We start from the raw sequence: 18,497 nt of genomic DNA, 5'->3' as shown, positions 1-18,497 counted from the left end.
TATTTTTATTACTATTCATGGGTCTTATTACACTTTTTGGTACTATTCATGGGTTTCACTGTATTGTTTCAACTAACTTTTACCTTTATCTACAATACTTTCAACAAAAAGTTTTCAATTTCAGCAAAATAAGCGAATCCCCAATAGACCCTGCATTTGGTGATTTTTTTTTTCTCTCTCTCTTTACAGTGTTCATGATACATAAGCTTCATGCATCTATATGACCCCAATTACTTGAATTTTGTTTGTCACGTTAGTATTTTTTATATACCTGTTGATTTCAAGAATTTTTTTGTAACATTTTAAAAATATACAGACTAATATAAAGTGAAACATTTCATGGCATAGAAGTCGTTTTAAAACAAGGGTTAAAGGTTGATGGGAAATCTGATTATTTTATATTAAATCTAATTAATTCTGGAGTGCAATATCTTGAGTTAGACCTTTACAGAAAGAAGTGAAAATTCATGTGCTTAACTGCTTATATTTACAAATAAAATGGTGACTGACTCCTCTCAGAGAGTATTACTGCACATTAATGACTTTATTTATGGGTTTCACTGTATTGTTTCAGCTAACTTTTACCTTTATCTATAATACTTTTAATAAAAAGTTTTCAATTTCAGCAAAATAAGCGAATCCCCAATAGACCTTGCATTTGGTGATTTTTTTTTTCTCTCTCTCTTTACAGTGTTCATGATACATAAGCTTCATGCATCTATATGACCCCAATTACTTGAATTTTGTTTGTCACGTTAGTATTTTTTATATACCTATTGATTTCAAGAATTTTTTTGTAACATTTTAAAAATATACAGACTAATATAAAGTGAAACATTTCATGGCATAGAAGTCGTTTTAAAACAAGGGTTAAAGGTTGATGGGAAATTTGATTATTTTATATTAAATCTAATTAATTCTGGAGTGCAATATCTTGAGTTAGACCTTTACAGAAAAAAGTGAAAATTCATGTGCTTAACTGCTTATATTTACAAATAAAATGGTGACTTAACTCCTCTCAGAGAGTATTACTGCACATTAATGACTTTATTTATTCTTATAATAACGAGTTAATTATGACTATTTTATATGTTTAACAAATATATATATATATATATTTAATTAAAAAAAAGGGTAGGGGTAGGTATCTTATGTAATCTTTATGTAATATCTCTTCTGATATGTTTACTATTCCTCATTTGGGTCAGTATGCATATGAGAGAAACGAGTATGAGATAGTACTTTATACCAAGGTTGACAGCAAATACCTGTTGTTCCTTTATGTGGACATTGTCGAGGGACACAATTTTTCACAAAATGGAAAAATTATTTATCCTCAAAACAGCAACAATGCGAATCAAGCAGTACTCCAAGAATTCGAATTCGATTAGTGGGAATTAGAGGGACCAGAGGCAGAGAGAGTTGTAGTACAGAAATCTTCTTTTCATGTTAGACCAACCATTCACTTCCACATCATAATGAATAATGATTGATATATAATTCAAGAATTTTAATTTAATACTATATCGATCATCGAGTCCAAGGTACCGGGCAAAGCTGCAAAACTTAAGACTCTTCCATTTCACTCTATGTATCATCATTGAACTTGGGACAGTTCTTTTGTAAAAGAAAAAGGGGAAACAAAAAATAAATAAAAAATAAAATGAGATGAAAAACACAAACATAACCTCGGTATATGATCCCATAAGAGTAAAGAAAACAAAAGAAAGAGGAAAAAAAAACTCCTAAAACAAGTTGAAATTGTTGAATCTCAAGCTTCCGTAACTGGCACTGGCATAAGTACTAAGAAGCTCGTTTTGTGCAGACCAGAAGTCAGCTTTCAAACCACCTCTCCTTACTGCTTTAAGAATTTTGTTCCGGTGTGCATATCCGGTGACCACCACCTTCTGACTATTTGCATCAACTTCCACTTTCTCTATCCCTGTAAGTGACCAAGGATCAAACATAAAGCAAATTACATTAATTGGTTAAGAATAAAAAACGAGAGAGAGAGAGAGAGAGAGAGAGAGAGAGAGAGAGAGAGGTGCAATAAAGATGAAATGCTGGCATGGCATTGTCCTGCTAATTAAAATGAAGATTTTTTTTTTTGGGAATGAGCACTCAATCATCAACTTTGTTGAACAATGATATTGATAAATTATCCATTGTCCCAAAAGTTTGACTTGTTAGAAAATGATGAGTTTAATCAATTAACCATAATTCTAACGGATATGATTGCCAAGTTGCTTCTACATTATGCAGAGTCATGATTAGCTTTGTTAAAAAGCTACCTGTCATGCTGGCTGCACTGATCAATAACTCGGAAAGAAAGCAACATATATATACCTTTCAATTTTGATAAGCATTTCCTGAGTCTTTTCTCATGTATGCCAACCATCTCCACCTTCAATTCAACAGTCTGCCAAAAAAAAAAAAAAAGCTCAGTCTTAACTAAAACGTGCTACAGAGAAAACAATTGCATTTGTTGGCAGTTAACTAGTAGAGTGATAGGAGATAAGTAAAACCACTTGCAAATGGTGGTTAGGTGAGAAAAATGCATTGTCCCGTATCTTAGAAATGCATCAATAATGCTTTGGAAATCAATGATTGTCCAATTTCTAGTGATATGCAATGTCATTAAAGTGCACATTCACATGCACGCACACAGAGGGCCTCTAAGATTGCAACGAAAACAATAGGAAATGTAGATAATGTACCTCCATGAAGAATTTTAGACTGGAAAGACGATAATTTGATGATGATCTACTGGTAATAGGAATGGAGCAATAAAGTGAAACAAAGACAATGGTCTAGAAGAAACAATTGGAATGATAGGTGGGAATGAATGAGACAGACAGGGAATGTCAGGCACATATATATAGCAGAGAAGACATAACATAAGCAATTAAAGTTGGAGTAGACAGTAAAGTGGGTCTTGGTTTTTGGTCAGCTACTAGAACTAGATGAAATAATCTGCTTTGTCTTGCTTTGCTTTTCCAAAGAGAGACACAGAAACCAGAAAACAAGAAAACAGTTAATATCGAGAGAGGGGGATTTAGGAGTTGTGTGAGCTCAAGGTTCAAGGCTTCCCGTCAGCTCAAAGCAATGTAAGTCTCAACTCTCAAGCATTTGAAATGATTGGCTTTGACGGGTCCAACTTAGCTTTTTTCTTGGAGATGGGTTTGAGAATTTAGGATCATATGAAGGGAAAATTTAGAAAGAAGTATAGTATATAATCCACATCTAGTTCACATGGTGCATGCATATATGATCAGAGATGATCACAGCCGTTGGTTTAATAGGTTATGCCAAACACTTTGATAAAGTTAAGATCGGTTCTTTGTGGGCCTAACCTTGTGACAGCTTGCATATTCAACATTTGTCACGTTTGTACAATTCTTTTATGTCATAAAGTGAATCCTTTCCTTGTTAGTTTACTCTCAGTATGTACCATATACTTAGCCCTGGATATAGCGAGGTGGGAAAAAAGGAAAAGAGCAAATGAAAAAGAAAAGAGAATAAAAACTTCTACACCCTCAAGAAATAATAAACTACACTGCAAGTTTGGTATTTTTTGATAGTGTAGTTTTTGCTTAGCCTTATACTATAGATAAGATTTAAAGGACCAACATTGATGGACCAAATGATTAGATGTGCAATCCCAATGAGTTCAGTCATATAGCCAGGTTGGAAGGAATTTCTTAAAGAACCCTGTGAACTTCGAAATGGCAGTATCATACACTTCCTTGTTATGTATCTAATTAAAAACATTGCACATAATATGGCACAAGGGGTGGTGGCGCAGTTGGCTAGCGCGTAGGTCTCATAGCTTCTGAGTGATCCTGAGGTCGAGAGTTCGAGCCTCTCTCACCCCATTTAGTTTTTTAATTTCTTGTATTATTTTTTTGATAAGAACTTTTTTTGTTTTGTTTTAAATGCTCAAAAAATTTGATGTCATATTTCCAGGTCGGAGAGTGTGGGTGGGCTCCATTTTGTACAGAAAGCGATAAAGAAATGGATCAGATCAAGGGGGACCCTTAAGATTCAACCCCAAATGCTTGGGGATCGCTGTGAAGAATGAAGGAATAGAATAGGGAATAGCTTTAATTTTTAGAATCAGGATCTCGAATTTTCATACTACATTTTTGTTTTCTTGAAAATCACATCACATCATCACAGTTTGGTCATACTTATAAACTTGTGCTTTTTCAAACTTCTTCTATCTCGCATGCTGCATTGGCCGCTGCAATGGGGAGTGGGGGACTAATGTTTTAAAATGCCGACGAAGCCACGACAAAGTTATGAAGTATGAATTAATACGTGATGCTTTGTTCTATCTTTTAAAGTTTCAAATAAGATATTGGTATTTGAAGCTTAAAAAATGTGCATTGTTAGTCTCATTGCTCATGTGGTTAATAAAGTGATGATGTGTCATTTTTAAAATTAAGGGACAACATTTTTAATATTAAAAGAAAAATCACACATCAGCTCCGTCCCACACAAACATGGATTGTCGATGTAAGAGGTGAGGTATTAGGTTGATCTTCTAGTGATTGCGATCATGATGCAGAGGAATTCATGGAGTGCTTCGCTTGATTTTGAATCTTATTGACGATGGTGACGTATAAGGAGAGGATGCCATATCAAAATCTTTTGATTCCATGTTTGCTTTTTTTTTTTTTTTTAATTGAAAAATTGAGAGAGAGAGAGTAGGTGTTATGTAAGGATAGATATGGAGATAGGGTAGTTTCAAGTCAATCAAGAAGAGGTGAGAGAATCTAAGATTGAATCAAATGCAATCACATAAAAAGACTTAAAAATTAAAAAGTTATAAGATAGATTGGTTTCATTCACTAAACTTAATGTTGACCAATTTTTCATTTGGATTTGGCCTTACCTACTTAGGTCACATAACATATTCTCTTTTTATACTTTTTGACATAATTATTAAACTTGACTCGACTCACTGATTGAACTAGTAATCCAATGAACCGGTGCTTAAACCGATTTAATTGTTTAATTGGACTACTTGTACAATAGAACCGATTAAACATAGTAAGACCCAGTGGTTTTCTTGCAACCTGTGCAAGCCAAACGGGGTGTTATGATTCATCCGCTTTTGTAATTTTGAATTAAATTTCATTTTTGGGTTCATTGTAGTACCCTTGTTTGAATTTAAAGCATAATGAAAACAATAATTTTATAATGAGATTGATGCTTGACTTTTCAATAAAGATAGAACTTCAAGTTTTAGTTCAAATCGTAATCCATAGGAATAGAGCAACTAGTGAAATATGTAATATGCATAGAATATGACTTTGAATTGTAAGATATGCCTTTATTTCTAGAATTTTAAGAAATATAATTCAATAAGATTTTATTTAGCAAAAACCTTGCTACAATATGACATCCTTTAATTTCATATCTTTTTAGTGATGTTACTTGTGAGATTTGGGGTTTGAATTATATTAGGTGACTTGTTTTTTAGACTTAATTTTAATTAATAATTTAGGCATGCTTATTTTTATCAATTTTCATATTTATTTTATGAACTCTTAAACTTATTGTAGGGTTAAGGGCTCAAATTATATATTGGGCCTTGGGCCTTGGCCGAGAGCATGAGCAGTCCGAGGAGGAACAAATGGTAATGAATGATTCATGCTCAGGATTTAAATGAACAAGATACGAATGGGAAGTCGGTCCGAGGAGGAATAACTCCTCGGATACGATAAGTACAACTCAAATATGTATTCCAACAATCAGGATGACCTTCCAAGAAGCTCCATTGATAGAGACGTGCATCATGAACATACGAAAATGAGGGGAATCCAAAAATATCTAAGGGAAAGCTGCTACCACCGCATTGAATGCACTGCAGCTACCTTTCTGGCCGTATTTACATGGAGAAAATCTCTGAAGAGTGCTGCCTTGGCCACTACAACTCACAGAAAGCCAAAAAATGTGTTTGATGGGACAGGTACTCAAGTAAGGGCTCAGATGACCAATAAGTGTAGGATCAAGATAATCCAAAAGGAACTATATAATGTAAGGGACCTTCCATAAGGAAGGGATCAGAAAAATAGAGAAAGATTACTGTAGCAATCAAAATTATACTTTTACCCAACTGTTATTGATTTGTATGACAAAATATCTCCTCAGATAGTGAATTCATTCAGCTTTATTTTCTTTGTTCTTGCTTGATCATCTTTTAAATCCATACTAGTCGTTGTCAAATTCATTAGGGTCTAGTTCTTCGACCCACTTTCTATAAATTTATTGTATTAGGCTCATTGGGCCAAGATCCCATACATCTTGGGCTTGGGCTGCAAACCATATCCCTACACTTATTTTCATAAATTTTAAAATTTTTATATAACTATACTGTTGGACCAATGACCCAACAAAATATGAAGAAGATGTATTATCTTTTTTTTTTTTTTTTGGGCGCAGTCCTCCCCCTTTCCCTTCCTTTGCCAAAGGGGAATCAAAATAAAAATAAGGTAAAAGTCGTCCAAAGAAGCATTAATATTTTAAATGCTTGCGTCATCATATCATTATTGCCAAAAGCACTTGTTAAGTGCATTAGCATCCTGTATGTAAAAAATATTCCATTTTACCATCTCAAAAGTTATTTTATCTATTATATCATACCATTTTACAATACATCCAACATCCCATATTTTATTTTTACATACAACACATTAAAATAATATAAACTACACAATAAATTAATATAAAAAAAGCTATCTCTCTTCTCTCTTCATCTTTGTTCTCTATCTAAATTTTGTCTTTCCATTTTTTCTCTCTTTTTCATCCACCCACGACCAACCCAAACCCAGAACAACTGCCCACCAATACACGCCTTGCTGCAACTTTGAAAAAAAACTTTGATTTTTTTTTTCTCTCCTATGCCAATTAATACTCACAAACAAGTCTTAAAACAATGAAGATTTAACGCCATTGATTTGTTCATTTAGCCATATGTAGAAAGAAAGAAAGAGTGGAGAAAAATTCAGCCATACCCACTGGCCAGCAACCTAGCCACCACCCACACGCCGGACCCACGAACCACGCCCGAAAAAATTCAACCACCATTGCAATAAAATCTCATCAATGAACCTTAAACAAAAAACTAGCAATAAACCTCCAAAAAAAAAAAAAAAGCAATCGTAAAAATTCAAAGATAAAAAAACCCAGCCACCACAAATTCAACCACCCATGGCCTTTGCATGGCCAAAACAAAGATCAAATAGTTTATGGACCTCGAAGCTCTAGCCATGGAGGTTGTGGAGCTCGAAGCTCTGGCCATAAAGGCCATGGAGCTTCGGCTCAATGAGTTGGGCGAGATTAGAAAGAGAGAAGGGTGGGTTTGGGTTCAGAGGGAGGGACCACCTTGATGAAACTAAGAAAATTAACCCATTTGACTCATGAGGTGAGAAAGAGTGCTCGACAGAGGCATAGGAGAGAAAGAGAGAGGCTTGGTGAGATGAGCTATGACAAGAGAGAGAGAGAGAGAGAGAGAGAGAGAGAGAGAGAGAGAGAGAGAGAGAGAGAGAGAGAGAGAGAGTGAGTGAAAAAGAGGCTGATATTTTAGATTAAAATATATTATAATTTTTACAACCTTGCTATTGTACCATCATAAATTTATGATGGTATTGTAGCACAATTGTAAAAACTTTTAGAATTGAGAGATCGGGTAATGAAGGGTTTTGGGGCTTTGATACTAAAACATACCAACATATGGCATTTGAGAGACCGGATGCTTGCTCTAAGGAGAGAACTTTCAAGTTTTTGACCTAGCAAACACATTGGCACATCGCGACTAAAATTACTTCGAAAAAAGAAGGAACGAGATTTAGTAACACAAAACGACGTTAGGCCCAATCGAGCTCCCGATGTTACAAATTGAAATTACAACTACAGTGGACACCCTCACACTCACACACTGCCTCTGGTACACCAACTTTTACATCCCACTAGAAAACTAAAGTCTCTTGACAAGACTAGAGGAGACTCTTAGAGCATTCCCATTTGGAAATGCCATCCTATTTTACCATCATAAAAAACTATTTTATCAATTATACCATAGCATTTTACAACACACCCAACATCCCAACTTTTATTTTCCTATACAATATATTAAAATAATATAAATTATACAATAAAATAATAAACAAATTTTCTCTCTCTCTCTCTCTCTCTCTCATTTCTGTCCCTGCCTCTCCCTCACTTTCTCAACAACCAAACAATCACCACCACGCCACCATTGCCCTCCACCAACCAAACAACCCACTACCCACCATGCCACCACCATGCCCACCACGCCACTATTGGCCTCTGCTCACCAAACCCACTGGAACCAAAAACCCAAAATAAAAAAATAAAAACAAAACAAAACCCACCAAAAACCCAGCAAACCCATAGCAAAAACAACCAAACAACCCACTACTCACCACGCCACCACCACTACCCACCACGCCAACCCAACCAACCAACCAATCCAAATCCAACCCAAACCCCATTAGAATCCAAAATACCAATCCATAGGAATCCAAAATCCAACCCATCCAAACCCAAAAGACAAAAATTAATAGCAAAAAATCAAACAAACCCATTGGAATTCGCTGTGCCCACGCCGTGACCACTTTGTTTTCTTCCACGCCGTGACCACTTCGGTGGCGAGCTTGAACGAGAGAGAGATGTGAGCAAGGGAGTGAGAAGTGAAGTAACAGAGAATCAAAGAAAAAAATAAAGGAAAGGAAGAAAAGAAAGAAGCAGTGGTTGACAGAGGCAGAGAAAAAGAATATAAAATTTATCCAAGTTGCTACAGTACCATTAAACATTTACGATGATACTGTAGCACAATGCCAAAAAAATTTACAATTTTACAAGTTTAGCATCACAGCTGTTGAGTACTTTTGAAGCTTAATGCTAAAATATGCTTACATATGGCATTTGTAAGCCCAGTTGTTAATGCTCTCATTACGCCACTGGGAACAAAACCCACTCACACTCGCACTTTCTCCACACTCCAGAATTGTGTTTTTACTTTCTATCACTGAAAAAAAAAGAAAAAAAAAGACACACCTCTACTTCCCATTTTCAACCCACATTGGAGCCAAAACAGGAGCAAATTACTGCCCACATTCCGTCATTGTAAACCAAATGCTTATCATCATTCCGTTCAATGATTAGTTATAAAACTGCAGCAGGTTACTTGACTTTCTTCTCCACAGGCTTTTCTGAAGGAAGATACTGCTATAGTTCAACTTGTTATATTTGATGATCAAATTGGGTGCTTCGTTTATCTACTGTTCACCAGTTTTGAAACACATTTGTTTGGATCAGGATTCGGTCAGAGGTATGCCTTAAAAGCATAAACATATAAATAGTGCCTTTGCTGTCATGAAGGTTAGTTTGCCATTTATTATGAGGTTAGTTGTTATTGGTTCAAATTTAAAACTAACACTAAGATTACTTTTTTGCCCCAACAAAAACAACCAATAACAACTTGCCACTTAGGATTTGTTGTAAAAATGTTGTAGAAATGTTGTAGACATAGCATTTCTCATTTATTATAGCTACGTGATGAGTGGAGAGAAGTAAAAGAAGGAAAGAAGCAGATATGTCAAATTGTCCATTTAGCTTTATAGTTTTCTGGATTGGAAAACAATTGGAATCATAATTTTAATGCCACCTTTTTTAGGTGTTTTAATATTTACATTACAGTGAAATTTTTTTGTAGTAATTACTGTTTGATTCGTGTTAAAACTGTGTTCACTGTTCTAAAGTTTTGAAATTGGCCTTTGTTCTAAAATGTTTACCAATTTTAGAACAAAGGGTCCGGTTGTGAGGCAAGGGAGTGAGAATGAGGGTCTAGGAAATATTAAATGCCTAGCTTGGGACCACAATTTCATGGGTAAAGTTAATGGCAAATAAAATCTGAAAGTGCATGTATGGTTTAGTCTTGAGTCTTGACCGATTAGGACTTTGATGGTCTACTGGGTGATGAAGAGTAGCGCAAGATATATGAGTAATGAATGTCATACATTTCTTATTACACACTCACTGTATACACACTGTCACATAATTGAAATCATGTTTTTAAAACATGATTTTACAGTTTTAATTGAAATCATGTTTCACAGTGTGAACGAAGTGTGCAACAAAGTGAGTGTGTAATAAGATTTTCTGAAGATATATGAGAATGTTTTTATGTTTTATTTTTGATCAGTAAATAAATTAAATATTATTTCACACTTGTTTACATCTATTATTTTACACATATATCCCTAATTGATGCGGAAATTTACACATTTTAAAAAGCGGGAAAAAGCGTAGATATTTAAAACATAAAAATGGATGTGAAAAAATGGATGTAAAAATGTGGATGTTAGAGAATAAAAGCCCCCAATAAATATATAATGTTAGTACTTGGTATAGCATTATAAAGAACTACTTCGTATCGCCAAGTAAGATATAGGAGAAGTTTCCTATATTGTCTATATTTGTTTGAAGAATTAAGAAAAATATATGTACTTGTTTAAATTCTATAAAGCAGAATAACCTCATTCGAAAGACTTTTGGGCCTATTTGGTAATATTGTTTTAGTAATGCTATTCATATTTTTTGGAAATACGTGTGGGTGAAAAAATGTGTAAAAATACGTGTAATGTTGTTTAAATACTGAAAATTATTGTTTAAACAATTGTAACAAACGGGCCCTAAAAGTTAGATATTAATGGTCTGCAAAGCAAGGGAAAATATGAGTGCGTGTGAATATATGTATTTTTGTATTCCTTTATGGCTTCATAGAGTTCTACAGTTCATAGGTACACCAAAAAAAAAAATTTTGTGGCTTGCTGAAATTGGGAAAAAAAAAGGCAATGATCAATGGAGTTGCCTAAATTGTGGCTTGCCATAATTTTTTTTCTCTAGTTATCAGCAAGCCATGATTCTTTTTTTTTTTTTTTTTTTCCTCCCATACATTCTCGACAACTCAATTGCCATAATTCTTTCTTCTTCTTTTCTCTTCTCCACATTTTCGGCAACTCCATGGCCTTGATTCTTTTTTATCCCTCTCCTCTCCCCTACAATTTCAGCAACTCCATTGTCATAATTCTTTTTTTTTTTTCTCTCTTTTTTTCGGCACTCCTCTAATTTGGGTAGCTTGCATTTTGGGTAGGAATTTCGGTAACTACATGATTGAAATTCAATTGTCTCTCTCTCCTTCCATCACACCATTTCTCTCTCCTCTCTCATACTTTTTCTTAGAATTTTGGCAACATTATTGACTAAATTTGTTTCCCCCCTCATTTTTCCAAATAAGTTTGAAGAATGCCCATATAAAAATAAACTTCATTTTTTAACAATATTTAGCCAAAAGACTCCTAATTTCTTAATTGACATTGATCTTCGTGAATCCATACCATCCTCGTACATATCCCATACCAGATGTTATTCAAAATTTTTATATTGTTTCTTTGTTAGGTATAGAGATTAACATTTGTACACAGATTAACATTTATTACCGGATGTTGCTTTTTTTTTTTTTTAATTGAAAAATTGAGAGAGAGAGAGAGAGAGAGTAGGTGTTGTGTAAGGATAAATATGGAGATAGGGTAGTTACAAGCCAATCAAGAAGAGGTGAGAGAATCTAAGATTGAATTAATTGCACTCACATAAAAAGACATTTTTTTTTAGTAAACAGTAATACTTATTAGAACACACACGAAAATAGTAATATTAGTGTTATAAACCAGGTTTACAAAAAGACTTAAAAATTAAAAACTTATAAAATTGATGGATTGGGTTTCATTCACTAAACTTACTGATGACCAATTTTTCATTTGGATTTGGCCTTATCTACTTAGGTCATATAACATATTCTCTTTTTATATAGTTTGACATAATTATTAAATTTGACTCAACTCATTAATCGAACTAGTAACCCAATGAACTGGTGCTTAAACTGATCCAATTGTTTAATTGGACCACTTATACAATTGAACTGATTAAACCTAGTAAGACCCAATGGTTTTCTTGCAACCTGTGCAAGCTAGACGAGGTGTTATGATTCATCCACTTTTTTAATTTTGAATTAAATTACATTTATGGGTTATTGTAGTACCCTTGTTTGAATTTAAAGTATAATGAAAACAATAATTTTATAATGAGATTGATGCTTGACTTTTCAATAAAGATAGAGCTTCAAGTTTTAGTTTAGATCGTAATCCATGAGAATAGAGCAACCAATGAGATATGAAATATGCATAGAATATGACTTTGATTTGTAAGATATGCCTTTATTTCTAGAATTTTAAGAAATATAATGCAATAAGATTTTATTTAGCCAAAACTTTGCTACAATATGACATCCTTTAATTTCATATTTTTTTAGTGATGTTACTTATGTGATTTAGGGTTTGAATTATATTAAGTGGCTTATTTTTTAGACTTAATTTTAATTAATAATTTAGGCATGCTTATTTTTATCAATTTTCATATTTATTTTATGAACTCTTCAACTTATTTATATAAATTATTTTATATAACTACTGTAAATGCTTGCGTTATCATTTCATTATTACCAAAAGCATTTGTTAAGGCGAGAACTTTCGGGTTTTTGACCTAACAAACACATCGCCACTAAAATTACTTCAAAAAAAAAGAAGGCGCAGGATTTAGTAACACAAAACGACGTCGGGCCCAATCGAGCTCCTGATGTTACAAACTGAAATTACAACTACAGTGGACGCCCTCACACTCCACACGCTGCCTCTGGTACGAGAAAATTCTGGTTCTGGGTGAGACGGGCTTTTAAGCCCATTGTCTCTCACCTAATACCTTCTCCTCTGGTACACCCAACTTTTACATCCCACTAAAAAAAAAAAAAAAAAAAATACTAGAGTCTCTAGACTAGACTAGACTAGACTAGAGGAGACTCTCTCACTGCGCCGCTCTCTCACTACTTCCCATTTTTAACTCACATTGGGGCCAGAACAGGAGCAAATTACTGAACACATTCCGTCATTGTAAACCAAATGCTTATCATCATTCCGTTCTCCCCACAATAGATACGGTAAACTTAAGCCCACGCTTACATTCTCAATTTTAATGCCACCTTTTTTAGGTGTTTTAATATTTACATTACAGTGAAATTTTTTTTTTTTTTTTTTTGTAGTAATTACTGTTTAATTCGTGTTAAAACTGTGTTCACTGTTCTAAAGTTTTGAAATTGGCCTTTGTTCTAAAATGTTTTCCAATATTACTGTTTAATACGGCCGGGTCCGGTTGTGGGGGCAAGGGAGTGAGAGTGTGGGTCTAGACCATATTAAATGCCTAGCTTAGGACCACAGTTTCATGGGTAAAGTTGATGGCAAATAAAATCTGAAAGTGCATGTATTGTTTTTTGTCTTGACTGACTAGGGCTACGGGGTGATGAAAATTGGAGGCAGCGTAAGATAAATGAGTAATGATGGTCGTACACTCCTTATTACTCACACTCACCATACACACACCGTCGCATGACTGAAATTGTGTTTTTAAAATACGATTCTACAGTTTTAACGGAAATCATGTTTCACGGTGTGAACGGAGAATGTTTTTTTGTTTTAATTTTTTTTATCAATAAATAGGTTAATTATTCTTTCACACTTGTTTATATCTATTATTTTACACATATATCCACAATTGATGCGGAACTGTACACATTTTAAAAAGTGGGAAAAAAAATGTACACATTTAAAACATAAAAGTGGATGTGAAAAAATGGATGTAAAAATTTGGGTTTACTTCGTAAATAAATATATGAGAATGTTGGTATAGCATTGTATAGAACTACTTCGTATTGCCAAGTAAGATATAAGAGATTTTTCCTATATTGTCTATATTTGTTTGAAGAATTAAGAAACATATGTACTTGTTTAAACTCTATAAAGCAGAATTAACTCATCTGAAAGACTAAAATTTGGATATTAGTGGTCTACAAAGCAAGGGAAAATATGTGTGTGTGTGTGTGTGTGAATATATGTATTTTTGTATTCCTTTATGGCTTCATAGCGTTCTATAGTTCATAGGTAAACCAACGTAGATCCATTTTTTAAATGAAGCTGCCCTTTTACTTGGTTGAACATATTCCATTTCTTCATTCATTAAAATATTGCATTCAATGAGCCTTGAGGAGTGCTTTTTGAATAGCCTAGTAGCATTTTGTTGCATTTTGATTATTATTAATCATGATAGTAATCAAAGTCAATAAAACATTAAAAACTATAGAAGAAATATGTAATGTGATGCTTCTAGACAGGAAAAAATAATAATTTGATTTTACTTATTTTTAGGTGTTTTAGCAGGCTTTTGTGACTTTTAAAGAAGTTGATGCAAGGCATGGGCTCAGAAGGTGAAAATGGAACTCCTGGAAGCTCAGTCCAACCACCATTTGATAACCAGCATTTTTTGCTCAATTTCATCATGAGCACTTACTTTGGTCCTGATGTCAAGTCTGATAACCCAAGGTGCTCAGCACTTCAAAAATTAAATGAAGGTTTAGCAACATATACGTTGAGCGATCTCTGCCCTTCATATGTCAGCATTTCTCTATTGGAGAGCTTATATTACTATGTCCTGAGGAAAGCTAGTCCTAGCCTTGTCTTAAAACCAAATATGTTGCATATGTACCTAAAGGGAACCCTTCCTTCCCCAAGCTCAGGGTTGATAGAAGAAAGTAAGCAGTTCACTAGTCTTTTCCCTTTGAATCTTCATAAACAGATATGGTTCCCTGCAAGCTTCAGGATTGTGAAGGGAATTGTTCTTATTTGTGATCCTATTACATCATCTATGAAAGAGGAGGATCTGGAAAGGTTCAGATCTTTAGCTGGTATTGATAATTTGAAAATAGACATAAATGAAGCCCTATGTTACAAGTATGAGTACCAAGCTGGCAACGATGGTGAGCAGAATTACATGAATGGTAGTGTGGAGAAAGCTGCAAAATACTCTGCCAATGGAAATGGTAATTCATCAACAAGATTTCGACAAAAATACATGAGAAGGCACCGCAATGATCCTCCGTCAACACCAGCATTTCCCCATGTAGTTCCTGTGTCAAAACATCAAAGTAAAAGAGGAACTTACGAGAGGACTTGTAAATTAGATGGACCTGTCATGATGCCTCTTCTCTCTATTCCAAATGTAGAAGATTGTAACTCGCATGCTTCTATTGTTTTGGGTGGGACTGCTAGAAAGGGGAAAATTGGACCACCTATTGGTGCTGTGGACATTGGTATCAGCAAAGCTGCATATTTATTCCGAGTTGCTCTACCGGGAGTTAAGAAGGATTTTTGTATGATTGTTTCCTTTCCCCATTTCCCTTCAATTCTTCATGCTAATATTTGATATTTAGTACGTTGGTAATTGATAAGTCTTACACTCATGGACATGCTCACTATATAACATATATCAGTTGGCTGCTCTCTGTTTCTTCATGCTTCCATTTGCATACGGTTGCTCTGTTAAATTACAAACCCTTGTGTTCATATTGGTGAGCACCTCTATAATGGGCCATAGAGATGTCCTGTGAAAGACCTCAGAAGCTGAGGGTTGGCCTTTTTGGTTCAAGGCCATAAATGTTTGCAGAGGCTGCATTCTAAATTAGTCATAGACTCATAGTGTATTCTGGTTAGTGGTGCTTATAATCTGTTCTGATGTGTGTTGTAAAGTGTTTCTCCATATTAGTGAATAGAAAATATTTTCTGGTAAGCTGTATTGCTTTTAGTTCATCTATCATGTTGTTGGGTTCATCTGCTTGTGTGGCCCCTGCCAATTCCTTTGAGTTTTTCTGACATAGAAATTGGTATTTAGTCTCGTAGTTTGTGTCAATGCCCCAAGGGTTCAAGTCTCTTCTTGTGCGTTGAGCATAGACTCACTTGTCTCTCATCCGCACACTTGCCTAAAAAAAGAGAGTTGAAAATCTATTGCTGACATCCATTCATGGGATAGATCTGTATGTCCCTCCTGTTTCTCAGCAAGGTTAGGTATTATTAAACATAATAAAAATACCTTTTTCCCGATTTGGATTATTGATCATAGTGACATGTTTACTGCTGTATCAATACAGAGATATGCTTACCTGATGAATCTTAATTTCAAATTTTTTCTTTCCTTTCCTTCACAGAATTTCTCAGATTTGCTAATAAAAAACAAAGTATTGCACATAAGATGACATTAGATCCTAGATAAGTAAAGACTTCCTGCTTGCTAGACAGATAATTTAGATCCATAAAAGTGGTTTTTGGAGTATGTCCATGTGCAAAAGACTGCACATTCTAGAATGAGCAGCAGACCATGTTCCTATCTCTGCATATGTGCGCATGATGTACTACCCTTATTCCCAGGTAAATTAGGGTAGAAAGTAATCCACTTGGAGGATATACAATTTTCTTTTCTGCTTGAACCCTCTAATTATGCGCTGTGAGCATGCCTCGTGTATATCATTCATAGAGCTTAGTTTGGCCCTATAAGTTATGTTTCAGTAATTAGTAATTTATTAAGAAAATAAAAAGTCATATGGGCATCATTCAAGTATATAGGAACAGTTCAATAATCTGACAATATTTTACAAATTCAAGTCAATTCATGGTTCTTGAGAATGGAACTATATCTATTGGTCTTGTGAACAATGTCATGCATGCTTTTGTAACACATGCTTGCCTCAGTGTCTCAGCAAATCCAACTAACTTGCTTCAACTTGTTGCTCTCCTTTCCTGGTTTCATGCTATTCTTCAAAAGTGGCGTGCTCTTTTCTGAACTTCCTCAAGTTGATATCATTTATTGTTGCAGGCCCGTTCAGCTGTGAGATTGAATCTAACGGCAAGGTTCATCTCCAAGGGTCAACAGCTGGTGGAAGAACTATAAAGAAACGGTCGCGTGTTTTTGAGATGGAATTCCAGCAATTATGCCCACCTGGACCATTCACGCTCTCTTTCAGTCTTCCAGGACCTGTTGATCCAAGGCTGTTTGCTCCTAACTTCAGATCTGATGGCATTTTCGAAGCTGTTGTTCTAAAACATGAGTGATGCCTTGGCTTTTTAAGTAGATGGTCAGTTCTGGAATCATAAACAATGGAGTACAGCCCTTGTTGTAGCATGTTCTGGAGTAGAATTGGCTCATGTGGTTCCTATGCTATTTAACTGTCCATAGTGTGATAAAGCGTAATGGAGGAAGTACTAACCCTGGTGCTCGGATTTTGAATGTCATGTCTGATTACTGATGGTCTGCTAATAGCTGGCAAAGATGCAGAGAAACATTTGCATGTAAGTAAAGCAAAATAAGGAGATTAACTGCTGAAAATGTGTACAATGCCTACTGTAGCTAATTTGCAATTTATGAGCTGCAACTTTGCATACTACTATTTGTGTGTTTACTGTTTTATGCGGGTTGTTTGGGGAGAGCTATACATCTGCTGCTAATTGGAGGAACTATAGTTCACTATTGTTCGGATGTGGCTTTATTCCAGTTCAAGCTTGATAAACAGGAGCTTTTCCTGTCACACCTCGTACCTAAAAAAAAAAAATGATAATTTCATGTGAAGATTTAATTTTTCAGGAATTTAAAAGTGTACATGGTGTCATGTTAAGTAAAATTAATTATCGTACTTAATTTGACTGGGGATTTTAAATCATATGAGACTATGTAGCAAGTATACCAGGAATTTCATGGAAATTAAATTTTCGCCAGGAAATGACCATATATCAATTTCAAAACAAATGAGGATGATTTTGATTCGCATACTGTGACCACTGTTAATTCACAATTATCTAATTAAACAATCTTGTTGTTGCACTTAGCTAAATGGTAGTTTTAAGTCGAGTCAACAACTATCATAAAATTCCAAAATAAAAAAGAAGAAGATTATCTTGGAAATGGGCAGACTGTTTTGAATCAAAATAGTCCTTGCCCTATGTGAGTTTTCTTCCTCTGAAGAGGGAATGGGGTGGGGACAGGTGAGTTCTTTGTCTCGAAGTACCGGGTGGGTTGGTTAAGAACAGAATTTGTTTGTCCCTCCCAGCCTCCCTCTAGTGTGTGTGTAAAATGCCGTGATGCAGACTATTTTTAAGGCTAGGCTAGGTTGTGTGAAGCCTAGGATTTACCCTCCCACACCTCATAAGAATTTGTACTTATAGAGTGATTATCGCGTCAAGAATGCATGGTAGTAGAAAGAGATAGGTTGATGACTCTAAATTGTGTTAAAGGGAATGAAAAAATCTCAATTCTTCAAGAATATTTTCTTGGAAACAAAGCTCTTAGACTTATTCAAAATGTTATTATTCCAAAAACTACTATACTTTACAATAGTGAGGCTATTTATAAATGCATAGCCTTGGTTTGGTTTAGTCTCCATGAGCTCTAACTTAGACTATTCATAAAATAAATTGTAAATCAGATTACAACAATATTTCTAAATAATTTGGCTCATATCTTATCCAATTCAACTTGTT

At 34.7% G+C, this 18,497-nt stretch overlaps 2 protein-coding genes and 1 non-coding gene across 4 annotated transcripts; 2 read left to right on the top strand and 1 right to left on the bottom strand.

Moving 5' to 3' along the window:
- Positions 1-1,489: 1,489 nt before the first annotated feature.
- LOC126712629 (heavy metal-associated isoprenylated plant protein 28-like) lies at positions 1,490-3,157 on the bottom strand. The gene is made up of 3 exons (XM_050412034.1): positions 2,718-3,157; positions 2,347-2,419; positions 1,490-1,942 (listed from the first exon to the last, which is right to left on the bottom strand). Exons 1-3 carry the CDS (start codon positions 2,721-2,723, stop codon positions 1,746-1,748), a joined length of 276 nt encoding a protein of 91 aa, XP_050267991.1. The 5' UTR covers positions 2,724-3,157; the 3' UTR covers positions 1,490-1,745.
- Positions 3,158-3,790: 633 nt separating this feature from the next.
- TRNAM-CAU (transfer RNA methionine (anticodon CAU)) lies at positions 3,791-3,875 on the top strand. Its single transcript is given in 2 exon segments — positions 3,791-3,828; positions 3,840-3,875. It is a non-coding gene; the product is annotated as a tRNA-Met (tRNA).
- An 8,895-nt stretch (positions 3,876-12,770) lies between these two features.
- On the top strand, positions 12,771-17,663 carry LOC126712628 (increased DNA methylation 3). 2 transcript variants are annotated; one of them, XM_050412032.1, is made up of 3 exons: positions 12,771-13,081; positions 14,355-15,343; positions 16,840-17,663. In XM_050412032.1, the coding sequence occupies exons 2-3, from the start codon at positions 14,380-14,382 to the stop codon at positions 17,073-17,075; spliced, it is 1,200 nt and encodes a 399-aa protein (XP_050267989.1). In that variant the 5' UTR covers positions 12,771-13,081; positions 14,355-14,379; the 3' UTR covers positions 17,076-17,663. The 2 variants fall into 2 exon arrangements, with proteins under 2 accessions (XP_050267989.1, XP_050267988.1); XM_050412031.1 differs by having other exon boundaries at positions 14,343-15,343.
- Positions 17,664-18,497: the final 834 nt, after the last annotated feature.

Source organism: Quercus robur, chromosome 2 (assembly GCF_932294415.1).
Source record: "Quercus robur chromosome 2, dhQueRobu3.1, whole genome shotgun sequence".
NCBI lineage: Eukaryota > Viridiplantae > Streptophyta > Magnoliopsida > Fagales > Fagaceae > Quercus > Quercus robur.
Note: the sequence above shows the minus strand (reverse complement) of the source record. Positions and strands in the feature narration are given on the sequence as shown.